This window comes from Mesoplodon densirostris, chromosome 12 (assembly GCF_025265405.1).
Source record: "Mesoplodon densirostris isolate mMesDen1 chromosome 12, mMesDen1 primary haplotype, whole genome shotgun sequence".
In the NCBI taxonomy this organism is placed as follows: domain Eukaryota; kingdom Metazoa; phylum Chordata; class Mammalia; order Artiodactyla; family Ziphiidae; genus Mesoplodon; species Mesoplodon densirostris.
In genome coordinates, this window is record NC_082672.1 from 40,648,614 (window position 1) to 40,676,465 (window position 27,852).

Below are 27,852 nucleotides of genomic sequence, written 5' to 3' on the forward strand. Positions count from 1 at the left end.
TCATTGCAATGCACGGGCTTCTTTAGTTGTGGCATGTGGGCTCTAGAGCACGCAGGCTCAGTAGTTGTGGCATGTGGGCTCTCTAGTTGCAGTGCATGGGTTCTAGAGCATGCAAGCTCAGTAGTTGTGGTATGTGGAATCTTAGTTCCCCGACCAGGGATTGAACCTGGGCCCCCTGCATTGGGAGCATGGAGTCTTAACCACTGGGCCACCAGGGAAGTCCCAAAAAATTTCTTTAAACTTTAAAAACTCAGTCCACTATTTTTAGCCAAATCCCCCAGCATGATTTTATTACTTCTATGAGAGAAGTATCCTTTCCCTGATTTATGTAGTTAATATGATGCATTAACCAGAAATATAAAGAAAGGGAAGTTTCTGTGCTTATTTTCTAGTGTATTTCCAGTATTATAATGATAAACAATAAACATACATATGATCATGCTTTATATTTACAAAGAACTTTCAGATATATATTCTCACTTATTTCTTGCTATGGCTATGTGAACTAGATCAGCTAGATTGTATTTTTTTTTTAATTTGAAGATCTAAATGGCTTTATTCAGTGATTTATACATTGGGCAGCCTCCCATCTAGTAAATAGAAGAGTGCTCCTAGATTGTATTCTTTTTATCTCATATATAGTTGAGGAAAAATAGACTTATTTATAATGACAGAGCTTGTACATAAAGTAGTCAGGTTTCTAATCCAGGTTTTCTGATTCCAAATTTAGTACTTGATTCACTATGTTTATTTAAATCTTTATGCCTTTTTGTTTTAAATATAGAAATTTCAATAGTTCACATCTCATATTCCTCATTTGTAAAATAAAGGGTAGACTAGATTATTTTTGTTTCCATCTAGCTCTAAAATTCTATTTGTAGGGTGTTGGAGGATCTCAGTCTAATGTTAGTATGGATGCTAGACAGTTTGCACTTAATAAATGGAGAAATTTATTTTAAGTTTTTAAAAAATATATATTTTTGGACCCGCTAGAGCTGAAAGGGATCTTAGAAATTATCCAGTTCAAACTTCTACTAATTTCAGGAATCCTTTTCTTAACATCTCTGACAGTGGGTTCTCTAGCCTCTGTTTGAAAGGACCCACTGATCTCTTAATACTTATTTAGGTCTCAATTGTGGTGATGGATGCCTATACATATAAATTACAGGCAGGAGAGAAGGGAAGCAAAGAAAATAGAGGAAGGGAGGATAGAGAAAGAGAAATTAAAAAAAGGAATAAAAGTGATGTGTAAAGTAGGCTGGGTTTTGGTAGTTTGATATTAATAGTTGACTTTGTTCCTAATTACTGGAATCTATGCCATTGGAACATCTTGCCTTGGATTCTTTCAATTTTACTGCCTTGGTTCATGTAACCAGATGGAAAAACTTGGGAAATAACACATTTTAGATTCCCTATTAATTTTTTTTCCTGTTGTGTGAATTCTGTTGTGCCATTTATTCTTTCAGAAAAACTGACTTTTCTCTTTAGAATTGTTTGTTAAAGGGACTTTACAAGAAAAACATAATCAGGTAGTTTAATTTAGTTGAATGTTTTAACCTGTGCTAATAGCCTTTCTCTTACAAAGATTGCTTTGAATTAAAGATACAAAGAAATGATGCATTCCCTGAAGAACATCATGATGATAGTGGTGGAATCTATGATCAACAAGTTTGAAGAAGATGAAATGCGAAGTCAAGAAAGGTGGAAAAAAATCCAAAAGGAGAAAAGCAATAGTTACTGCACAGACAATTGCTCTGATAGTGATTCGTCATTCAATCAGGTGTGTTGTTCAGTTTTGCATTTATGTCTTGAAATGGTGTTTAATAATCATTACCTTCAATACATTCTTTATTAGCTAGACTTTTTTTCTGCTTTCTAGAAAGTTTTAAGATTCAGAAGAATAATAAACAATAACATAATCTAATATTAAAGATTTAGTCCATGAAATAACATCTTCTAGAATTATATGTTCAGTGAATTATATTTGAACAGTTATTAATGAGGTAAGGAAATAAACTAGTGGATTTTGGATAAAAAAATAATAACTCTTGAAACAAATCTGCTTAAACTTTAGTTAAAAGATCTTATTCCCAATTAATCCTTATTAATCAAATTTTAACTACATTATAGTTGAAATATGGAGATAAAACATTTCCCTTATTTATCTTTTGTGAAGGTTGCTGTGAATTGTTAGTTTTAACACATTAAGTTTTTTTTATGTCAAAAGATTTGAGGTTTTATATTTTATCTTTCCAGGTTATTGAAATCCTTGTCTTTTGGCTTCAGCAGAGCTAAGGGAAAGGCCAATGTCTAGATTAGTCCTAACAGAAGACAAAGGAAACTAGATAGAGTAGAGCCCATGCATGCACCATGAAATTCCACATAGAAAATTTCAAGCCAAATGGAATCTGTTTGACCTTCGTGTGAATCCTACCTGATATTTTTAGTGAAACATTTTCACCTAATTAGTTCTAACATAGGGACATAACTATAACGTAGATCCTAAACATATAGCAAAAAGGGATTTGTGGAGTTTGGGTGAAACCTGAAATAAGTGTTTGTATTAGTCACAGTTGAGACTGCACTTTTGAAGGAAAAATGGCTTTGAAATTAGTCAAAGCAAAATGTAAAAGTTATCACTGCATCATTTAGCAGGAGATATTGTGCTGAGTTTTAAATTTTACAAGTCAGGTTAATTATCTGATGTGAGGAAGGAAGTGACAAAGATTGTGAATTTTCTTCATGTTTTGGCTCTTAATCATCCCTTGTTGATGTACTCTTTGGAAGAAGCTGGGCTGTAGAGATTTTAGTTCAGCTTAATACAATCAGATGGCTTATTCAGTAGGTTTACTGAACTGCTTCTTCAGATCAAGGACTTTCTGGAAATGAAAGGCACAGAAGAACCCAACTTTAGGACTCTGAGGGATCATAAGATTATACTTTCTTAGTTATTTGATGAACCATGTGTATACACTGAAATCGAACCACAAGAGAAAAAAAGTGGAGCACTGTTAATTTGTTCTAAGAAGTACAAGTATTCAGATCTCAATAGGATTGATTGAGTAGCTGGCTGTTAAGAGGTGCTAGCTAAGCACCAACTTATTTCCAGTCATAGAATCATAGATTTTTGAAGAAATTCACAGCATTAGTAGAAATGGAGTCATACTTTCAGAAGATATTCTTGTTTTTTATTTTGTTTTGATTCTTGAGAAGGATCATGCTCTGAGTTTATATGGCTTCCTTTGGAATGTCCACAGGGTATATCTGCACTTTCAAGTGCCTGCCTTATGAATATGACTTTGTGTCAGAAGTGACTAATTGAATTGAAAGTGAAGTATGCCCACCAAGAAGGTGTGGGATCCCTGGGCCTTTGGAAAAAAGCAGATGAATGCCAGAACTGTCCTGAAAGCTCTTTCAGTGTGGCCAAACTCTAAGATGTTTGGGTATGCTTTTGTTTAGTGAAAAAAAGACTCTCTTGCATGTAACTGACTGAAGAGAGGCTGAATTAATAGGTTCAGAATTGAAAGGATCCCTGAAAATATATCATTCATTCCATTAAATATTGATGTTATTTTTTATGCCTTCAAAATTGATGTTACTTGCATTGGGCTTTTAAAAAAACTGAATTGTTCTATGAATAGCATTCAGTAAACAATTTTGATGCTGCTGTTTTGATATTAGAACACTTGTATTTTGTGAATAGAATAGGCTTTATTTCATTGTTATTTTAAACGTTGCATCCTGATTGTATATGGATTTCTGACCCAGTATTGAAAAACTTTGGACATTACTGCCTTGGAGACTGTTTGTGTAAGTTTGAGCACATTAAAGAATAAAGTTGGCTGATTTTTACTATAGTTGTGAGCAGAGCATTCACTGGAAGCATTTGGCACTGTGATTAAACCTGGAAAACGTCTGCAAAATAATTCTAGAAAGATAAAAATAATAATATTAGATATCTGTTATCGAGATTGCTGCCATATATTGGTCCCTTTGCTTGGCTTTATATTCACTATAGGTGTTACCAGCCTACTTTACAGAAAAAAAGTGAGGCTTATAATAATAGGTAAAACTCGTGTTGCTCCTTAGGATTCCACTGTGAATTTAAGCCTGGTCTCTTCCCCTTGATAGTCTGTTCTCTTTGTTCTGTGCTGCACTACCTGGAGACTTCTTGGGTTCAAATCTTTGTTCTACCACTTACTAGCTGTGTGACCTTAGACAAGTGTCTTAACTTCCCTGCCGTAGTGTTTTTCATTTTAAAATGGGAATGATAATACCACTTACCTCATCCTGCTGTTGAGAAGATTAACTGAGTTAATAATTGCTGCTGCTCTGTATGTGTTAGCTTTTATTATTGTTGCTATTTCTTGAAGGATATGCTGAAATGGATACCATTGAGAGACATACTCAAATAGAAAATTTCCCAGCTCTAGTCCTGTATGGTTTCTAACTGAGCTTCGATGGGTGATTTTCTACTGCTAGAAGATATTACCTCTAATTAAGCTTTCAAAATTAATATCCTTTCCTCTTGCAGCTTTTCTTTCTCTTCCCCGACAGTATTCAGTTGTAATATGGCACAGGCATTACATTATGCTTTTTTGTAGTGTGCAAACTATCGATATTTTATTACGTTCTAAGGGAACCCCAAGATGTACCCTTTGTATGGAGAAGGTGAGTTTAGGATAACAGTCACCAGCTGTTCTTTCATGATGTGAACCTATTTAAGGAATTTACTGTTTCTTTACTTTCATGGTGACCTCCCCCTGAAGCCCATCCTTTGGTACCTATAGCAGGCAGAATAACAGCCCTTTCAAAGACATCCATGTCTTAATACCCAGAACCTATGAACCTGTTACCGTACGTGGGCCAAGGGACTTTGTTAATGTGATTAAATTAAGGATCTTCAGATGGGGAGATTATTCTGGATTATCCAGGTGAGCCGAATGTAATCACAAGCGTCCTTATAAGAGAGACTCAGGAGGGTCAGAGGCAGAGAAGGTGTTGTGCAGGCTGGAGTAGATGTCGGGGTGTCTGCCAATGTACTCTGACCTCTAGAACTGAGGTAATAAATTTGTGTTTTTTTAAGTCACTAAGTTTATGGTAGCTTCTTACAGTAGCAGTGAAGAAACTAATATCTTGCCATTGTTGCTACTTGTTCACCTGGAGGCTAGGATCTTTTCTGTTTTTTATTTCCTGGAAAAGAAGCTTTGTGTTTGAACTACCTCCTGGGAACAATTTGAATTCCATCTTGTTGCTAGGTTTTGAATTCTTCCAGTAAGACTTTTCTTGAGTAGCTTTTTCCTTTTATTGGGTTTGAGGCCTTTCCCCTGTCTCTGAGTATGTGCTGTGCTATCAACCACTCTAATTTACGTTTTACCCTAACTTCTCAAATCTTAGAATATCTTGAGTTCAACCCCTTTTCTGGCCTCTCCTAAAATCTTTAAAGTTTTTACAATGCTCTTTTTGGTGAGGAATTCTGCCTTTGAGGATGTCATACTACTGCTGAGGAATTGCAAGATTCTCATCTCTTGTTCAGCAGCATCGGCCAGAACAGTAGGATAGCCACAGCCCAAACTACTATTCAGAAGTTCCTCCATCTCGAGCTACCCTTAATTGATAAGACTTTTATTATTATTATTTGTCTTATAAACAGAAAAATATAGGAACCTAAAATCCTAAAAATGTAGAAGGGAAAGGGAAAGGCAGCTGACAGTAGGAAAAAAAACACGGTAGTATTGATAATGCAGCTGCCTAGAGTTAAGCTTGAGGCAGGGGGCTTGTTAGGGAGAAGAACTGGGTAGGTGCAGGTGTGAGCTTTCTTTGCTTGTTTAATGGTAATGTCTTAAGACAATTTGACACCAGAAAAACTAATTTCTCTGATTAACAATGCTAATATCTTTATGAATACCTAAGTTTCTTTATACTTTTAAATATTAATAGATTTTTGTCATTATTTCTCAATGGTAGCACTTATAAAGAAAAGTGCATAAGATCTTTTTTGTTAAAACATTAAACATCTAGGAAATTAAGAACTTTATCATTTGAAAACATTTTTAAAACCTTATTTTTGTTTTGAATTAATAGCTTTGTTCTGTATTTAAGGCTTAATGAAGGGTGAGCTCATAATTTTAAGAAGTTTTAGATGCACTACAATTTTAAAAAACTATTCTACATGAAGCTAATTCATTCCGAATCTTGGAAACAAGTCAAACTCTGGCTGTGCCATTGATGAGCTGTGGGCTTTGTCTTCTTAACCTCTTTCAGTGCCTCAATTTTCTTAACTGTTATAGAGGAGATAGTAATAGTATTTACTCTTATAATGTTGCCTTGCAGATTTAATGTATGTAAAGCATTTTGAACAGTACTTGGCTCATACTAAGCTCTTATGTAAATGTTTGCTGTTATCATTGTCATCATCACTGGGTGGTGGTTCTTTTTCTTTTGTAAGAACAGGAAAGAAATCATTGTACAATTATACATACTAAAGCCTAAAGAATCATTAGGTTTAATATTTATATATTTTATTTCCCATAGCTCTTTGTTTGAACACCAGTAATAGTTGTCTTTCTTTGACTAGTTGTATTTCAATGGTTTATATAGTTTACAAACCAAATATTTAAAATAGAGATTTCTAGAGTAATTTGAGGGTGGTATGATTTTTTAACTTAAAGTGTAGTTATTGACTAATGTGAATATTCTTCAATATATGATGTAATAAAGTGAATATATCTCTAAAACAACAAAAGTTACAGAATGCATCGTATGTTCGCTATCTTTAGGTATACTGAATTTGACAGAAATGTATACAAATCTTATTTTAGCATCTGGAGACCTTTAATTAGTATCCTTATGATCATACAGTAGGACCAAAATCCATCTCAGATTATCAACCTATTCTACTTCTTGCTCTTTTCCCTGTAGCATTGCTCAGAAATTATTTGCTTGGTTTATCCTTTCACACATGTAAATATGTCTAAAAATGTTTTCCTTTTGGAATTATCTACCTATATTGATATCACCAACAGGTCTCTTTTGTGTTGCTTTACCAATCAAGTTGGCAGACACTGCTCCCCTCAGGAATTTTTAATCTAACAATTTCAGCTGTTCTAAATATTTCTAACAACTCTGTTGTAGTCAATGGAACACGTTGTCTACATGTTTCAGTTAAGTATCAATAAATTATTATAGTTAGTTGCAATGGAAATTTGTCCATCCAATAACACACAGAAATGTTAAAAAACTATATAGATAACCTTTAAGGTAGGTATTAGACTTATTCTCATTTCTAGTGTAGTATGTATTTCATTGCTTAAGTAACATTTTAAGAGTAATTTGTACTATGTTTAAGAAGACAAAGGAATCTTATAAGGTAGTAAACATATTAATGAGGCTATTCCAATCAGATAACTACTAAAGGCTATGCTTTTCTAATATGCATTACCTGAGAAGAAAGGCAAACATGGTAGAATTGAGGGACTTCAACTCTTTGGATACATATTCAGCCAACAGATATGTATTGGGCATATGCTATGTACAATATCTTGTGCCAGGCACTATAAAATTGCAAAGATTAATCAGATATACATTATTTTTTCAAGGAGCTTACTTGAGAGTAAAGAGATAGGATATGTACATAAATAACCAAGTTGCAAGTAGAAGTAATGTGTCATGGGGATCCAAAGACAAGTCCTTATAACCAAGAATATCCAAGAGCTATAGAGGAAAGTATTTCAGACAAGGGAAAGTTCAAAATTTCTGCATCAACAAAGAATGTGGCATATCTGGGAAGCTCTGAGTAGTTTATGTGAAGGGTTAGGACAGAGTTTGCAGGGAGTAAATTGGAAGGTTAGATTAAGGGCAGTTTATGGAGTAAGGGTAAGGATTATATCGTAATCATTATTGTTTCTAGCTATAAAATCATAGTGCCTGGTAACATAGTAGGTGTCTGACACATAGTAGATGCCGAATAAATATTTGAGGAATAAATGAATGCATTCAAAAGCTAAATTTAATTGTTTTGTAATTTGAGAGAAATCATTTTAGGTTTCTTAACAGGAAAATGTGCATCAGACTTACCTAACAGTTGTATACGGAAGGGCATGGGAAGGGGAGAAAGTGGATGTAGGGAGATAAGTTAGAAGGCTATCACGGTAGTTAAGTAAAAAGTAATGAGGACCTGAACTGAGGAGGCTTTGTAGGAATAGAGACTGATATGAAATTATTGCAGAAGTAGGATCATTAAGCTCGATTTTTGAGATGTTTTGGAGGGAGTAGTGCAAAGTGGAAGTAGAAGTTAAAGGTCTAGTTTTGATTTTTTAAGCCAAAGTGGCTGGGAGACTATGATGTTATGAATCAAGTCTGGAATTAGGGAGGAATTAGATGTGGAGAAGAATGTGGTGGGTTCTTCTTTTCTTCTTTTTTGTTGTTGTTGTTGGGTATACGTATTGAATTTGAGACACCAGTAAGGTATCCCAGTGGTGTAGCAGGTAGTTGAACATGCAGGATTCATTTGGTAGAAATGTTGGGGATAACGTGAGTCATCTGTGCAGAGATGTTGCTACTTAAGCCACCTAAGTAAGCAAGACCTTAGGAAACACATTTCAGAGGGCAGACAGAAATGGAAGAATGGGTTAGAAAGGGTACCAAACCATATTGCACTGGGTAGGAGGTTAAGCGGGGGGGGGGATGAAGGCTAGAGGGAAGTCAAATAAGATGAGGACTAAGAAAAGATCTTTGGATTTGGTGGTTAACTGTTCACCACAGAATAATGTTGAGAGTAAGAGGAGGGAAGTTGAGGGATCATCATGCTGATTAGTTGTGATCATTTTTGTTAAGTAAAAAGCAAAGACATTTTCAAGGTAAGGGTTGCTTGCCTGAGGTATTGATCATAAAGAGTAAAAAAAAAAAAAGTCTTTGTCAGGGGGAGCATTTAAACAAATGAATTTTAAGATCTAAGTATTATCTTTTTTGACTGCTACTTGACATAATATTGGTTGTTTCACCAAATATGAACTCCTGTAGTTGCGAATGTTCAAACAGTATCTGACTTCTCATCTACCAGGGCTGTTGTAGAACGTGACTTCTCTTTTAGAAAAGAAGCTGAATGGAAATCTGAAATCAGTGAATTATATTTATAGATCTTGAATAGGCAGTAGGTGGAGGGGGGCTCAGTTTTCTATTTTCAGATAGGAAATTTCCTGACTGAAGTAAATTTGAGATTTACTGCAAATTTTAAAATTTAATAATGATAAAGCAAAAAGACTTTACATTTTTTTCTCGTTTAATTCTTACAGTGATGCTAGGAAGTGGATGTGAAAACTGAGGATGGGGTTAAAGATTCCAGGGTCACATAGCTAGTTAGAATTTTAAAACCTGGCTTAATCTTCTGTCTGATTAAAATTCATGTCCTTGATATTCTTATTTGCTAATGAGTTGGATGGCAGGACTTTTTAGACATAGATGATCTGATAAAAGACATGATAGTGGAAGTGGGAGGACCAGAAGAAATCAATTTTACAAGAGGCAAAAGGGCCAGGCTAAAGAAAAGAGCTTGTGTAATTAGCAGTAGAATGAGTGTGTATATGTACTTTATATACTTATATACACACTATATACACATATGGACATATATACTTATATCTATATATACACAACATATATCTTAATGTTTATATATGTATATATATACTATGTAAGATATCCTGTGTTGTCTGTACTTTTTTCACATTAGACAAGACAAGCTGCACTTATATACTTACATTTTATTTAGTAGTTACCACTCATACATTTTAGTATTTTATTGTATAATGAAAACTCAAAATTAAAGCTCTATTATTTAATATACAGTACTTCTAATTTTAAAACGTAGTATATACAGACTTCAGCAGTTGAACTATATACTTTATTTTTTAATTTAATTTTTTTTATTTTTTTATACAGCAGGTTCTATTTTATTAATGTTAGTGTATGTATGTCAGTCCTAATCTCTCAATTCATCCCACCACCTCCTCTTCCCCGACCCCCACTTTACCCCCTTGGTGTCCATACGTTTGTTCTCTACATCTGTGTCTCTATTTCTGCCTTGCAAACTGGTTCAGCTATACCATTTTTCTAGATTCCACATATATGCATTAATATATGATATTTGTTTTTCTTTTTCTGACTTACTTCACTCTGTATGACATTCTCTAGGTCCATCCACATCTCTACAAATGACCCAGTTTCGTTCCTTTTTATGCTGAGTAGTATTCGATTGTATAAATGTACCACATCTTCTTTATCTGTTCGTCTGTCGATGGGCATTTAGGTTGCTTCCGTGACCTGGCTATTATGAATAGTGCTGCAGTGAACACTGGGGTGCATGTGTCTTTTTGAATGATGGTTTTCTCTGGGTATATGCTCAGTGAACTATATACCTTTAGAAAGGAGTAAAACTGAGGACATTTTAAGGCTTTTTAAGAAAATTTATGTTGAAGGATCTGAAATATCAGGCTGTTTTGGGTTTGTCATCAAGTGGCAATATGTACCCTCTATTGTTAGAGACAATGTAACATGGTAGGAAGACTGGCTATGGAATCATTCTCGAGTTTAACAAATGTATATTGAGTGCCAACTCTGTATCCAGCACTGTTTCAGGTATTGAGGATACTATAGTGAAAAAGACCAAATTCTAAGTGATTGGAAGGCCACCGTGCAAAGCTCTAGAAGAATAGCATTGCCAGGCAGCAGGAATGGCAATGGCAAAGGTTCTTAGGCTACAGTGGGCATGGCATCTTCTAAGGATGGGGGAAAAAAGGCCAGCATGACTGAAACCTACATGGCAGAGTGGTATGAGAGAAAGTTAGATAGGCAGGGGCCAGATCGTGTAAGTCAAACTGTTATATTTTATTCTGAGTAAAGTGGGAAGTCTTTTTGTGGGGTTGAAGTAAGGGAGATAAAGAGACTTGATCTATAATTTTGAGAAGCTTTGTCTATTGCTAGAGAATGGATGATGGGGTAGAGTAGGATGAGATTAAGAGCAGAAGCAGGGAGACCAGTTAGGATGAATTTAAGTAGTCTAGAGTTGATGATGGTGTCAACTAAGGTTTTAGCAGTGAAGTGGCAATGGGTAGTTATGATATGTGAAACTTGGGAGTTGTCATGGCATTGGGTGTAGGAAATGAGAAGAAGCAAGGAGTCAAGATTGACTCCTATTTTTGACTTAAGACAAAATATGGATGGATGGTAGAACTATTTACCAAGATGGGGAAGTTTGAGGGAGGAGCAGGTTTGGAATAAAAAAATAAAGAATTTTATTTTGGATATGTTAAGTTTGAGGTGCTTATTAAACATCCAGGGGAAGTGTTGAAAGGATAATTATATATGTTACCTTGGAGATGAAGTGACTGATAAATTTTAGTCATTGTGATGTATTTAAGAACTAGATGAGAACACCTCAAGAGAGTATAGACAGTGAAGAGAAGAGGGTCTCTAATGAAGATGGGAATCTGAGTTCTGATTGCTGGGTGACTTGGTTTTCATATTTCTCATACTCCAGAGTCATTGTGGATTGAGGTGGTATGAGGCTTGTTACATAATAATGGCAGCTTTTATTTTTAGGTGGTTATTTAAGGTATTATTTAAATTGCTTTGGCAAGAAAAAGATTCCTTTTCTAAAACAGCTTATGGTCTACTATAAACTTTTTTCTAGATGGAAGTTTTTACTTTAGGAATTCTTCACCTAAGAGGAGACATGGAGAAAGTTTAAGGAGAAGCCCAGGGAAGAAAAGGAACAGAAAAGTTCAAGCAGCATCATAGCTATGCTTAGGGTACCATCAGTGCCTTCTTATTTGTTTATGTTGTTTTACCTTTGTTTCATACATCTCAGATTCCTGGGTACCAAACATTTTTAGCTTTGTATCTTTTGAGTCTTATAATGTTCTATATGTTGCAATTGCTCAGCAAATGATAACCTCATATACATGAAAGTGCACTGTCCTACTGGGACATTAAGTTCTCATTTAAATGCCTTGGGATACAAAAATTCTAAGTTTGCCGCTAAATCAAAACAGATCATACCCTTCTCTTGTTTCAGAATTTGTTTTGTGCTTGGAGTTATATGAAAAATCATTTATAACAATACTTCTAAAAGTCTACTAAATGAATGAAGGAATTAATGTTCTGTTAATTGTGTTACAGCATTATAAATTTTGTCAAGGAAAATTACAGTTAATTTTAGACCAGTTGGATCCTGGGCAACCTAAAGAGGTAAGTTTAAAGGATAACTCTCAAGTTCAGTCAGATATATATATATATATATATATATATATATGTATATATATATGTATATATATATAATAGATTATAATTAGTAGCAGCTGGATTATTTCTTGAAGATAGTGTTTTAATATCATGGCAGTTCTAGACTGATATCCCTGCTAGACTTTCTAGTCTTGAAATGAAAAGTCACAGAGCAAGAGAGGCTCTCCTTAGAGAGTTCTCACAGTTTGTAAGAGGAAATTTTTATTCCTAGTTTCAATTTTCAAGGGATGAATTTTTGAGCAGTTTCTCCCAAACTGTTCCTTCACTGTTCCTTTGTATATGATATTTTAGTGATTTCTTTGAAGAAAAAAATCTTCATTTAATGCTCTTTCTACTTCTGGAAAACGTGAGCAACTTTGACACGTGTTCATTTATTAGAAAATTTTTTTTTTTTTTTTTTTTTTTTCTTTTTGCGGTATGCGGGCCTCTCACTGTTGTGGCCTCTCCCGTTGCGGAGCACAGGCTCCGGATGCGCAGGCCCAGCGGCCATGGCTCACGGGCCCAGCCGCTCCGCGGCATATGGGATCCTCCCAGACCGGGGCACGAACCCGTATCCCCTGCATCGGCAGGCGGACTCTCAACCACTGCGCCACCAGGGAGGCCCCTAGAAAATATTTTTAAAAAGCAATTTTATTGAATTGAGCCTCTTTATATTGTAATAATTGTATAAATTACTGTTTATGAAGTTTTATTTCATTTGAAAGTCAGTCTGTTTCACTTGAAATAGAAAATGATAGGATTTTTGATGTACCTCAGACGTCTGTTATATCTTGCCATTTGGTCTCGTTTTTGAAATACATTGTTTTTCTTCAACTTTTCATTTTAAATTAAGTGAATAGCTATGATTTACTCCCAATGATTTTTTTTTCCTCTCAGCATTTCACATTCTGATTTATTTTCTAGGTTTTAGTAAATGTTTCAACAGATTGGCAATGGGACCTGACTTTATATGATAACAATATTATTGTCTTTAGTTTAAGTGGATTATTTGGAAAACTATACTTGTTCAGAAACCTTTGTTCTACTTCTGCAAATAGTAAATTGTTAATGGAGTTTTGTCCTAAAAATTAACTGAAAAGGAGAAATTTAATGTTTTTAAACTCTCTTCATAGTCCCCCTAATGCCTATCCCAAATAAAATTGTATTTGAGTTTTTTATATGAATATATAGACATTTTTAAACATGTGTATTCTATTTGTTTCACCTAAAACTTGACACCCTGAAAACTGACACCTTGACACATTCGGAGTGCTTGGTGTCCTAAGGTCTTAGCTCTTTGACTCTTCATTTTTTTTCCCCCTCACTAGGTTTCAGTTATTTCAGCTGAGGAACAACCAAATTTTGAGGAACAGGTTGGAATCAGTGTGTTATTACTCACTAGTTGGAGAGTGAGTGGGGGAGAAGCTTTACTCCACTTATGGTTGGAGTAGAGCTATTTGCCACTGCTGTCCCTTGGGTCATACTGTCTTGAGTGAATTCTGACTGAAATCTGAGAAGAATGATTAATAAGATTTCTGTGAAAATTCAGAAATTCAATTTTGCATCACATTGCTGAATCACTTTTTTTTCCCTATCTCAGTGGTTAGAAGGTCAGAAAATATGGTGTAGCGGCAAAAACAAGTTCAAATTAATTATTTTGTGAGAATTGTTCATATATCCTAGAATGGGAATGCTTCACCAGGGACATAACTGGGCAGTGTTTTAGAATTAGAGTCCTCAAACTGTAGGACCACCTATGGGGGTCTGTTCAAGTGAGGCAAGTCTATGGAGGAGACACTGGAATACCTTATTCTGGTGATTCAGATTTGGCTACCATCGCTTCTTCTCTTCCCCTTAGACGTGTGACCTAGAATCTTCTAATATAGTTAGGTTATTTTATGTAAAGCAAAAATTAAAACACTATTTAGTTTCTCTGCTTAACAGTTTAAAAAATGAATTATCAAGAATTGTTTTTTAAAAGGGGCTCTGATTTTCACCTGGCTTTTTAAAGCAGTTATCCAGACTCTGCCTTTCAATGTTTGTTAAATATTTGGAGAATTGCTATTATTTTGGTGGCTGAGTATTAATAAAAATTCTTTTAAAAAATTATAGGTGAGATATGAAGCCTTGCAAACATTATGTTCAGCTCCTCCATCTGATGTACTGAACTATGAAAATTGGACCACTCTCTGTGAGAAACTGACAGTGTATCTTTCAGATCCTGATCCTGTATTTAGTGTAAGGAAATGCTTACAGAAGTGTTAAGAATTCCTATTTTTTTCCTACTATTCTAGAAGCAAATGGAATATAATTTTCTTTAATAGTAGCTCAAATATTTAATAGTAACACAAATATAATTTCAGCTCCAGCTTTTGAATTGTCAAGATTTTTTTTTTTAAAGGAATTAACTTACTATGTCATGATTAGATTCAAAGTATGGTTGGTCAGTGTCATACTTCATTGCCAAATAATAGACTGTGTTAGCTTATGCATTTTGTTTTATCTTGTAAAGGGATATCCAAGTATCCTTCCTGTCTGTGGAAAAATTGTCTTCCACAAAACTGGTCGCTGGTGCCAAAAAGGTTGGGGAATGCTGCTCTAAAGGACTCTTACATGTAACTGAGTGAAGCCTATAGTGTTCAAAAAGTATGACAAATACTTACCAATTGCTGCAAATATGAAAACTTCCCAAAGTATTTAATATCCTGTGTTCAGTACAAACCTCTTGGGTTATTGAAATATATTTTTAGTCACTTGGGTAACCATTTTTTGTAAGTGTATTCATCTAATATTTGATATAGTCAAGGTTATTTTTTTCTTCAGAGTAGATCATTTGAGGGAATTTTATTTTTTTGATGGGAAACTGAATTTCACTGTTAGGATCAAGCCCATCAAAGTTGGTATAATTAAAATGATAAGCTGTCATTTCTAGGTACCTACGAGTGTCAGGTACTGATTACATCTGTTATCTCATTTAATTCATTTACATTGTGGTAGTTTCTACTTTACTTTTTTTTTTTTTTTTTTAGCAAATTTAATCAGTTATACATATACATATGTTCCCATATCCCCTCCCTTTTGCGTCTCCCTCCCGCCCTCCCTATCCCACCCCTCCAGGCGGTCACAAAGCACCGAGCTGATCTCCCTGTGCTATGCGGCTGCTTCCCACTAGCTATCTACCTTATGTTTGGGAGTGTATATATGTCCATGCCACTCTTTCGCTTTGTCACAGCTTACCCTTCCCCCTCCCCATATCCTCAAGTCCATTCTCTAGTAGATCTGTGTCTTTATTCCTATCATACCCCTATGTTCTTCATGACATTTTTTTCTTAAATTCCATATATATGTGTCAGCATACAGTATTTGTCTTTCTCTTTCTGACTTACTTCACTCTGTATGACAGACTCTAGGTCCATCCACCTCATTACAAATAGCTCAATTTCGTTTCTTTTTATGGCTGAGTAATATTCCATTGTATATATGTGCCACATCTTCTTTATCCATTCATCCAATGATGGACACTTAGGTTGTTTCCATCTCTGGGCTATTGTAAATAGGGCTGCTATGAACATTTTGGTACATGACTCTTTTTGAATTATAGTTTTCTCAGGGTATATGCCCAGTAGTGGGATTGCTGGGTCATATGGTAGTTCTATTTGTAGTTTTTTAAGGAACCTCCATACCGTTCTCCATAGTGGCTGTACCAATTCACATTCCCACCAGCAGTGCAAGAGTGTTCCCTTTTTTCCACACCCTCTCCAGCATTTATTGTTTCTAGATTTTTTGATGATGGCCATTCTGACTGGTAAATAAGGTAAAATTTTGGAATATAATATTTGGAATAGGCAAAATTATTGAAGTCCTGAAAATCTAATTAATCTTCCTATATGAGCAATTAAAACAAAAACAAATAGTGGATTTGGAAAGGAGTGGGGATTTTTGTTTGTTTTGTTTTACATTTAGTACTCCTGTTTCTTTGTTTGACTCCTTTACATTGTGTCAAATTGTAACAAATTATATTGTTTCCTTTCTTCACCACATCTCCCCATGTCTGTATCTGCTATTACCAGATTTTACAACAATATACCACTGTATTAGATTGACTCTTAGTTTTGGTTGACTTTACTTTTTGCCAACCAACACAAGAATGTGCCGTTTTAGTTACATTTCTACTGAAATTTTTGAATGGTCTTGTGTTTATTAAGTTTTTTACTATGTAGAAAATGATTCTTACAAAAATAGATGATGAAAGAATATTGGATACAAATCTTGTTTCATTTCCATAGGATCGGATTTTAAAATTCTATGCACAGATGTTTACACTTTCACCATTACATATGACCAAGGAAATTTATAAAAGCTTAGGTATGTTTATTATATCATTTTTAAAACTTATAAGTTTGTACTTAAGAAAATGGATAGGAAATAACTTTCAGAAAGCACTGTAAATGAATGGCATAATAACTTTATTTTTATATTTTCTTTTTAGCTAAATATTTGGAGTTACACTTTCTCTCTAGAGAAAATCATATTCCTACTCTTTCAACTGGCATAGATATAACTAATCCTAATGTGATCCATTTACTTAAAAAGGTATACATTTTCTATAATATGCTTTTATTTCTGTTTAATTCTATATTTAAGAATTCTAACTTCTTGAGAACGGTTATGCACTGTTTTATAGGTTCGTCTTCTAAATGAATATCAGAAAGAGGCTCCATCTTTCTGGATTCGACACCCAGAAAAGTAAGCCCCCTAGTTTATGCCAGTATAAAATTAGGAGTGTTACTGTCCATATACATTTCAAAGAGAGTAAGACAGTCAGTCTTAACTGATTTATGTGGTTGGGAAAGGCTTACTAGTTTATTTTTTAGCCTTTCATGTTTTTTTACTTAGCTATGTGAATGGCTCTATGCAAGTACCATTTTATACCATTTAATTATCACAACAAGGTAAGAGGCTGTTGTAGCCTCAGGTTCTTTCATTACTGGTCTTCGCTACTTTGGTCAAGTTCCTTGAATGTTCTTTAAACTTTTCCCTTTTTTAGTTCTAAGATTTTTAATAAGGTTGTATATAATAAGGTTTAATAAGGTTGTATATAATAAGGTTTAATAAGAGTAACTGTGGGTCTAAAAAGGAAAGTTAAATTTGGACAGCCAGTGTTGAAGTAGAACATAAGTTTTTAGAGCAGAGAAAACTGGATGAATTTCACCCCTGCCATTTACTGCAATATTAAAAAATTATGTTTCTAAAGATTACCTATTACTTTATCATTCCATAAATATAAAATGTCACTATTACGTATATATAGCATTTGTTTTATTCTAAAAATCACTTCTTTCCCAAACTTTAAGGTATATGGAAGAAATTGTGGAGAGTACTTTGTCTTTATTATCAGTTAAACATGATCAAAGCCATCTTGTCTCACAAAAGATTTTGGATCCGATATACTTTCTTGCATTGGTTGATACCAAGGCTGTGTGGTTCAAAAAGTGGATGGTAAGGAAATACAGAATGTTTTACTACCTTTCTTGGTGTATTGCTCTATTGTGTCAAAGAATAGCTGCTGTTTGGATGTTTACTGTGTGCCAAGAGTTCTAATCACTTTTACTCGTGTTAACTCACTTAATTCTTATAACAGTCTATGATGTAGGTGGTGGTATTATCCCATTTTAGAGATGCAGCAACTGAGGGATAGAGAAGTAACTTGCTCAAGATGGTTTACCTATTAGGTGACAGAGTCAGAAAAGGATTTTAATGGTAATTCATTTGAATCTATTAAACTGATGACCTATGCAAAATCATGTCTTAGTTTAAAAGCTACGAATTTTTTAAGCCGATGTGGTAGAACATAAGGGTTCAATGCTCACTTTTCTCTGGCTTAGATGTCTGAAAACATCTCTTCATTTGCCACTTGATGAAATTGCAGTTTGGAAAATGTGTCTAATGCCTGAATGCTGGTGACTTCCTGTGGAGGTGATCACTATCTTAGAACTGAAACTAATATTAAAAGATTCTTACACTGTTACCTCCATCTTCTGCTGTTGAATAAGAGTGGTCTGTGTCTGGCAGTAGTCATAGCTGTGTTGGCCTGTGTTCTTACATCTTTGTCCCTCTCAACCTGTATTTGTTGCAGTGGGGAAGGATGGGAATGGGACCATGACTTGCCATGCAAACCATGCAGAGCAGCAACATGTTCATTTACTGCTTAGCACGATTTGGACATTATCTAGCTGATGTCTTTCTTTCTTTTTTTTTTTTTTTGCCTTTTATCTAAACTGTATAATAATGCCCAGTTAACCAAAACATAATTCTGTTTGGTGCTTAGCACTTACCTGGCCTACATATAGTATATGTTTGATAAATGCTTGTTCAACTTAATTTTACCTGAACCCTTTGTTCCTCACATCTGGCATTTGACCTTTTTCTTTTTTTTGATTATCAAATTACACCACTATTGTAGACAATATACAAAATATGTAAAAGCACAAATAAAATTACATTTCTCTAATTCTATAACACAGGGATAACAGCTATTAAGATTTTGTTTTATGTGGTTGTATGCTTTAAAAAAGACCTAAACAGGTGAATTTTAACAAATCATATTCAAAGTGTTTATAATTAACTTTTTTTTACTTAACATTTTTATTGTCAGCACTTGATTCTTAAGAGAATGATGCACATTACAGGAAAACTAACCAGTGGAAAATTATTAAATCAGCTCCCCAAGTGTGTTCTAGTATTATTAAAATTTATCACATTCTCCTCCACTCATCTAAGGCAGAAGTTGTCAAACTTTATGTAAAGGGTCAGGCAGTAAATATTTCTGGCTTTGTGGGCTGTCCTGTTTCTGTTGCAACCACTCAGTTCTCAGTAGCCCAGAAGCATCCATAGGTAATATATAAATGAATGGATGTGACTATGTTACAATAAAACATTGTTTACCATATCAGGGGGCAGCTGAATTTGGCCTGAGGGTTGTGGTATGTCAACTCTGGTCTAAGGGATGTACTATGAGGCTTTCGTTTTAGAACATGATCAGTAATTTAATTGTAAGTCAATATGTTTCTCTTACTAAACCTGACAAAAAGATTAATGGTTTTTTAAAACATTTTAAGCTACAAGGGTTAAAACACACAGGGTTTTGATTAACCCTCAATTAACCCAAACCCCACTTAATTAAATTCTATTCCCCAGAATTTTGATAGTCTTTACAGACTATTATTTAATTTTTTAAAGTAAAATAAACTACATTGAAGGCTAATGATATCGAACATAAGTAATATTCATGTAAATTTTCCCCTTTGTACAATGCATAAAAATCATATTTTAATCTCATCTATGTTCTAAGGAGAGAGTTTTTTGGCACTTTGAATCATTTTTAAAATATGACTGGCAGAGAATGATTAAGATACTGTCCCTTCAGAGCATTTCAGCCTTGGCAGATTTCTGCATGTGTAAACAGTACAGTACCCTCTTCATTGTGAGAGTTGTGATTCCTCCCCCGACCCCCCTCGCCCTCACTTCTTAATCTTTACTTTAGGCTCTGTCGTACACTGGTAGTCAGACATGTTTTTTTTTGGTTTTAAAGTAATTTAGCATGGTACCTGGACACAACTGAGGGGTAGATTGTTTTCTATTGGTCTGTCAGTAAATGCTCCAGTTTTTAATATAATTTTCTTTCTTATGACTGCTATGCTCATAATCCATTGTACTTAGAAAAACATGTTTTACCCTGATTACAATAATTTAAACTAGCTATTGTGTAATTTATGTTAAAGAAATATTGCAGGAAAAATAGATTTTGAATGGTATAGCTTGAATATTAAATACCATTTTACTCCTAATTTTAGCATGCATATTATAGCAGAACTGCAGTACTAAGACTTATTGAAAAGAAATATAAATCGCTGGTAAGTCTATATTTCTGTTCTTATCTTGAGAAATATTGTCACAAAAAGATATATGATGTAATAACTTGAATGTGCAAAGTTGAGTGATTAATTAACATCGGATAATGAAGCAGTCCCCCTTTTATGTGACTTTTAAACTACCATTCTGTGAACATAAAAGGATAAAAGTAGAGACTTAAAATACAGTCAGGATAACAGTTAGGAAATATATAACTTCATAGTAAATTGGGCTGGTAACTAGCTATTTTGGGATAAGCCATATTAAGTATTGGGTTGGCCATAAAGTTTGCTCGGGTTTTTCTGTAACATTATGGAAAAACCCAATTGAACTTTTTGGCCAACCCAATATTATCATATAGTTTAATTCAGATCAGTTGTTTGTAGGGGAGTTTGTTCTATAAAATTTACCCATGCTTTTAACTGAAAGTTGCATGATAAAATTCAGAATAGTAAATGCTTTTGTAGTTGCAAAAATTGATTCAAGTTACACTAAATATAAACCAATACTGTAAAATATATTAGTAAAATTTTCTGCATTTACTGCTATTAGTAGAACAACATGTTAGGGCACTGTGAAAGGAACTGAAATCAGCAAGTCTAGCAATTAATTGACAAACATGAAAATTGTGAAATTAATGTTATACTAATATGACTTTGAGATAATAAATACGTTCTATGTAGTTAGGTAGAATCTTGAGTTGAGGAGTGAGGTAAAGGGAAAGATTCCTCGAACTGTGAATTTTAGGAAGACTGCAGTAGAACATAAATTGAAGAAAGGAGAATAATAATTGTTTTGTGTTTGAGAATTAAGAGAATTAGGCTTCAGAAAGGAGAAGAGGGAGATGTTGAATATTAGGATAGGAATTTATTTGTAGAGGTAATAGGTATTTAAAAATCCTTAGAGAAACTGAAACTCTTTCCACATTTCTCTCATTCCCATTTTAAATGGAAATTTGTTGCTGCCATATGAGCATAGAGTGATCTTGCTAAAATAGAAAAAGGAGAAAAAACCAAGAGCAATTTTTTTCCTCTTATGGTTTGACATACAAATAACTGTTGGTATGACATAGGCCCTAGCGGACGTATTTCAAATGTTTCTTGTAGATTAACTCTTAAAATCCATTCCTTATTTGAAAAGTGAATTATACTATAATCAATTCTTAGCCTACAAATAGTTACTTTATTATCAACTTCAATATTCTATCAACTTGTTCAAATATTTCATGTTCATAATTAATCAAACTTGCATGAGATTTCATCTTAAACCTCATTTTCTCTTAAAGCTTTCCTAAATTTACCAAAATATCAAGAGATTTTTTTAATGGTGTGTGTGTGTGTGTGTGTGTGTGTGTGTGTGTGTGTGTGTGTGTGTCTATATATATATAATTTTAAAAGTAAACCCAACTTTTGAAAAGAAACATTGGGGGAAATGGATGCCATGTGTGTTTGTTCCCATTTTCCTTTCAGAATTGAAGATCAAATTTTGTATATCTAAAAAAAAAAAAAAAATTTGTATATCTGCAGTTGGAACTTTGGACCACTCCATGGATTTGTCTTTGGGATCTGGGATCTTCCCAGGCCAGGGCTCAAACCCATGTCCCCTGCATTGGCAGACATATTCTCTATGATTGTGCCACTAGGGAAGTCCCTAAATTGATTCTTTAATTTTAATTAATTTAAATTTAAAAGTAATATGGGTTAGTGGCTACTCTTTTGTGCAGTTTGTTCTGTCTGTGGCACATATGACATTTTCAGTAGGTAGCATTGGGCAACAAATAATTTGTGTATGTGCTATCAGTTTTTTAAAGCAATATCTGTACTAATTGAAAAGCATTTTGGCTATCAGCATAACTATTCTTTTATTTTTAACAATTTGAATCTTTTGTCCAGTTTACCCTTAAGGGAATAAGTCATTCCCTGAAATGGCTTTATTATGTAGTACGTTTCCTATTTTTCTTGCCCTCTTAAAGTCGTTTAAAAAAAATATTGACAGCTAGGTTATTTAAATTCTCCCTACCTTACTGTTTTTTATACTCCCCCCACCCCCACCACCCCCACCCTGCCTCGCCAATCTTAGGGGTTAACAGTTAAGTGAGCTGGCTGGTACATATTTCCTAGTGCAGGAAAATAAGTATGAAATAAAATCCTGAATTTTACAGCAAATTTGTCTTTCCTAAGGTTTAGGATAATTGCTTTGTATACCCTCAACTTGACTCTTTAATATTTAAATTTACCTACTGTAGATCTGCTTTTTTTTTTTTTTTTTTGCGGTACGCGGGCCTCTCACTGTTGTGGCCTCTCCCGTTGCGGAGCACAGGCTCCGGATGCGCAGGCTTAGTGGCCATGGCTCACGGGCCCAGCCGCTCCGCGGCATGTGGGATCTTCCTGGACCGGGGCACGAACCCATGTCCCCTACATCAGCAGGCGGACTCTCAACCACTGCGCCACCAGGGAAGCCCTAGATCTGCTTTTTGCTCCTGCAGTTTAAAGGGGGTATTATATCATGTTATTGTCCCTCTTCTAAGATGTACCTTTTTCTGTGATTGTTACCCCTTCTCAAATAAAAGATAGCACGTGTAAGAAGTAATGGGAACGAGTAGAAGGAACAGAAGTGGGTTTAAGTGGGTAGTGAAGATAAAGGTGAGTAGAAATGAGTGCAAGGAAGAATGGGTTTTTGAAGGTTTGAGTGGAAGTAAACTAAAGAGTGAGAAAGATTATCCTGGAGATAGTACTTTGAGTTCTCAGAGAAGCTATTTGTTCTTTTGTCTTCTAATTCTTTAGAGCCTCTCAAGTATATTTGTCACGTCAAAAGTTCTCCATAATGGCAGTTTTTCAAAGTCATTTTTTTGTTGCTATTTACCAATTTATGTGTAAGAATTAGGATCTTAAGAGTAAGTTCATCTAGGAAGTAGTTCTGTCAAGGAGGTTACACCTTAGATAAACTCATGACAAATGTGAAACAGATCCCTGTACTTTTGGGCAAAAGTGTGTGCTTATGAATGGTGTCTCAGGTTCTGACTAAGCAGAAGCTAGGGAGGGGCTGTGTGATTGGTGACATGATGATCATTGATTCCCCTCTTTCAAGAATTGACAAGTCAGGGAGTATCCTCATGAAATTTTTGTCAAAGTCCCAAGGCAGTTTGACCAGTTGCCTTTGCATGAGTTTATTGCTGGAAGCCACTCATCTCAGGGCTGGCTTGGATTGGGTTGACTGGATTAGAGACTTTTTGGACTATGGCTCCTTTTGTTTCCTATGAACACTCCTTTATATATTCAGTAGATGCAAGCTAAACCAAAAGAAGACAGGAGTTCAGAGTCTACAAATAACAAAAGCAAAATGAACACAGAAGAATAAGCAGGTTAATAGTAGAACTATTGACCAAATGGTGCTCCTCCAAAACAAAAGGCTACTTTGTACAAAGACCTATTTCATTACAAATCCAAGGAAAATAAAATCTAGCAATGAGAACTCAGTGAAGCAAGTTGAAGCTTAGATCATTGTTGAGACAGACTCATGTGGTAACAAATCTGAAGGATTATCAAAATTTGGGACTTGGGGACCCAGTGAACACCCTTCTTTGAGGACCCCGTGGAATGATGCCAAATGAGAATCCTCAAGGTAATCTCAATGTAAGCTCCAGAATCGTTGAGGGTTAAGACCACTGTTCAGTATCTGAAACAATGCATAAAACTGAGTTTATTGCTTACTTAATTAGGCAAAGCAGATTGTTAATATAAAATTTTGGGGAAAACTTGGAATTCAGGTTGGGCTTTCAGAGGTGAGAGTGAGTTCATGCCAACTGTAGATTTCCTGGAATGTGTCTGTTGTTGGCTGACTTTTAGAAGAAAGGGGCTAACTGATTGGTTTGCTTACAAAAGTATGTTCATTGAGATCTGTTGACATGTCATGATTAAGAAGGTTTTAAACTTGTTCTAGATACGTGTTAACCATGGTTATATAGAAATATGGTTCTGGTTTTTATCTATAGAACAATTGCTCATTTTCAAGGATAGTGGGAAATTTTTTATTAATGAATAGGTGTTATTCTGGGAAAGAGGGGTGGTGGTTAAGGTAGTGGTGGGAAAATATTTCAGGGCCATGGAATAGCATGTTTAAAGGCTTTAGGGATTGGAAAACACATAGTACACTTGGAAACTGCACATATTTCATATGGCTGGACATAGATTGCTAAGAGAAATGTGAATTAGAGAAATTTCCTGAAAATCAGTTCCCTGAAAGCTAATATTAAGTGGATGATGTTTTTTGAAAAGTTCTTAGATGCTTTAAATTGGGTCTGTGCCAGTTGACCTCAGTTTGTTTCATTCATGTATGAGGCAGGATAGGGCCTCATAATTCCATTAAAAATAGAAAAGAGCTACTTAAGGGGATTTTCAGCCCTTTCCCTTTTGCAGATAAAAATGAGTCTGTTGTTAATTTCAGTTTTGAATGTGTTTCAAATTCTGTTGGTGTGCATTGACTGGTGAGATTTTTAGTGGATTTGCTTTTAATGAATTGGTCATTTGGTCACAAGTTGAACTGGCTTTTGGTGACAGACTTTTACACAGGTAGATGTATTTCTCTGTGCGTGTGTGTGGGGCTGGGGTGGGGGAACATCTGGAGGATAAGAGGAACAAGACTAGTGTTAGATCATTAAAAAGTTCTTATTGTCAAATTTAGGAGATTGGCCTTTATTCTGGAGGTTTAGTGAGCCACTGATAGATTTTCATGTACTGAAGTAATATGATCATATTAGGGCTTTGGAAAATTTGGAAAATGGGCTGAAGGTGCTGGGTGGAGACAGTTTTTACTTCTCCCCTAAGAGGCTTTGCAGTAATCCAAGCGAAAGATGATGGAAACATGAATTAAGGCTATGACAGTGTATTGGGATAAATGAGTGGACTCAGGAGTACTATATTTAGAATGTAGGTTTTAGAGGACTTGGCTTTTTGAAAGGAGTTTCGGTGAGGACTTACTCATTTGAGTGTCTATCATTCATTGAGATAAGTAACAGTAGGAAGAAAATAGGAAAGTTGGGAAAGGTTATACCTTTAGATTTGGTAGATTTGGTCATATCGAGTTTGAGATCCAGATTTCTGGGGGGAAGTTTCATTTTATTGATCTGGATCCTAAAGTTTGATCTAGATAAGACATAGATATGGAAGGGGGGTTCCCCAAGCCCACCCCCCAGATTTGATGATTTGCTGGGAGGACTTATAGGAGTCAGCACATAGTTGTACTCCCAAATATGATTTCTTACAGAAAAAAGATACAAAGCAAAACTGGTGTAGGGAAGAGGCACATTGGGTAAAGTCTGGAAGATACCAAGCATAAGCCTCCAAGAGTCTTTTTTGCCAGTGGGGTCACACAGGACTCCACTTAATTTCTCCAGTGTCAAATTGTGACCGCTCATATGAAATGTTGTTTACCAGGGTAGCTCATTAGAGACTCAGTGCCCATTTTATTTTTTTATTTTTTTATTTTTATTTTTTTTTGCGGTATGCGGGCCTCTCACTGTTGTGGCCTCCCCCGTTGCGGAGCACAGGCTCCGGACGCGCAGGCTCCGGACGCGCAGGCTCAGCGGCCATGGCTCACGGGCCCAGCCGCTCCGCGGCATATGGGATCCTCCCAGACCGGGGCACGAACCCGTATCCCCTGCATCGGCAGGCGGACTCTCAACCACTTGCGCCACCAGGGAGGCCCCCATTTTCTTTTTAAATTGGGGGTTAATCATGTTGGCACCTTCTGCCTGCTACATACCGGGGATTCCACATTCCCAGAAGGAAAACAGATGTTCAGCATAAACCACATTGTTTGTACAGTTTAGGGTACAGTTCTTAGAATGGAGGGAAGCTCCTGAAATCCAAGTTCCCAGACGCTGGTTAAGGACCAATCTTGTAAGCAGGCCTTTCTAATGATAGAAATCCTGCCATGTTAACTCTTTTGCATGAAACTGAGGCCATAAGAATGAATGAGACTAGGAAATCTATCAATTCCTTGATTCCATGATTATGAACTTGCCTCAATCACACAACCTCCATCTTTTTCCCATCTAAAGCTTAACCCTTCCTTCCACTTAGGTCCTAGCTGCTCCTGCTCTTAGACACCTTTCTGTCAATTATCCTTTCTCTCCTGCATAGTCAAACTTCCTTTCTATTTACTTAAACATGACCACATCCTTCCAACCTGAAGAATTCATTCTTTTTTTTAAAATTTTATTTATTTATTTATGGCTGTGTTGGGTCTTCGTTTCTATGCGAGGGCTTTCTCTAGTTGTGGCAAGTGGGGGCCACTCCTCATCATGGTGCGTGGGCCTCTCACTATCGTGGCCTCTCTTGTTGCGGAGCACAGGCTCCAGACGCGCAGGCTCAGTAATTGTGGCTCACGGGGCCAGCTGCTCCGTGGCATGTGGGATCTTCCCAGGCCAGGGCTCGAACCCGTGTGTCCTGCATTGGCAGGCGGACTCTCAACCACTGCGCCACCAGGGAAGCCCAAGAATTCATTCTTAACTCTAAGATCCCACCCCTATGTTTTACTCATTTTTTTCTTTTACAACCAGCCTTCTTGAAAATGGAAATTATACTAGCTGCCTTTACTTTTTCCGTTCCTATTCCTTATAGTTAGTTTTATTCCCCAAACTCCCCTGAAACTGATCTTTTCAAAGTCACCAGAAACCTCCTTATTACCAGATCTAACAGTTATCACTCCTTGTCTCACTGGTGGCCTCTATTTTATTTGAGGGTTAGAATGAGAGGGCATCTACAGGAAGTATGTAGGTGCAGAAGAAAGGGAGAAGATCGGAAATCTCTGCTTGAGGAGAATGGGAGAAGGAGGTAGAATAAAGACTATCAGAGAATCGCTGGGTACAGAAGTTGGAGGTCATTTTTTATGACTGTTCTTTGGACTGAGATTTTTTTTTTATAGTTTTTAGCAATTCTGGTATCTAAGATAGAAATGAAGGCTAGATCCAGTTCACATTTTGCTGGCTAAGTAGGAAGAAAAGACTCAAAGGCAAGGGAACTGGGGATATTGGCAAGATACTTTTTAAAGTCATGGCCATAATTTTTGCATCTTTCACTATAAAATGTAAAGTACAGTTGTATTTTTGCCTTGACACCAACATTGTGACAATGTTATGTTTGTTGGTTTACAAATATTTTCTGTGTTTCCCAGAATGATGCCATAGTTAAAATGTAACTGGGGAGACTGAGCTTTAATGGCCTGGAAAGGTGCTATTCTAGATTTTCTGAATATTTTTCTTAAATATTTTCCCAGCATATTTTACAGCCTTGACTAACTTCTTTTAATACATGGACTTGTGGACTTAAACTTCTGGAATTAATAAGCTATTATTTTATTAGATAACTACAGCAGTTCAGCAGTGTGTTCAGTACTTTGAGTTGTGTAAAACCATGAAAGCTGATGAGGTTTTGGGACATTCAAAGCCTTGTGGTGAGTATGATATTTTGTTACATTTTAAAAATGGTAAATTTTGTTAATAAAAATAGCTTAGTAATTTATTTTTTAATATAAATTAGATTGCTTTTGCTAATACAAAATACTTTCCACAAATTTAAGATATACCATAATGATGACTTTTTACAGCTGATCTACATTTGATGTTATTGTAGTGAATCTTACCATCTGCAATTCTTCAGTTCA

At 35.4% G+C, this 27,852-nt stretch overlaps 1 protein-coding gene across 1 annotated transcript in view; it reads left to right on the forward strand.

Annotated features, from left to right (window-relative positions):
- Window positions 1–27,852, forward strand: part of TBC1D32 (TBC1 domain family member 32) — a 184,802-nt gene that overhangs the window by 15,805 nt on the left and 141,145 nt on the right. The window contains exons 4-12 of the mRNA XM_060115191.1: window positions 1,603–1,780; window positions 12,178–12,246; window positions 14,392–14,517; window positions 16,566–16,644; window positions 16,769–16,872; window positions 16,964–17,025; window positions 17,634–17,778; window positions 20,133–20,192; window positions 27,552–27,642. Coding sequence (XP_059971174.1) covers window positions 1,603–1,780; window positions 12,178–12,246; window positions 14,392–14,517; window positions 16,566–16,644; window positions 16,769–16,872; window positions 16,964–17,025; window positions 17,634–17,778; window positions 20,133–20,192; window positions 27,552–27,642 — 914 coding nt within the window. The remainder of the gene's footprint in view (window positions 1–1,602; window positions 1,781–12,177; window positions 12,247–14,391; window positions 14,518–16,565; window positions 16,645–16,768; window positions 16,873–16,963; window positions 17,026–17,633; window positions 17,779–20,132; window positions 20,193–27,551; window positions 27,643–27,852) is intronic.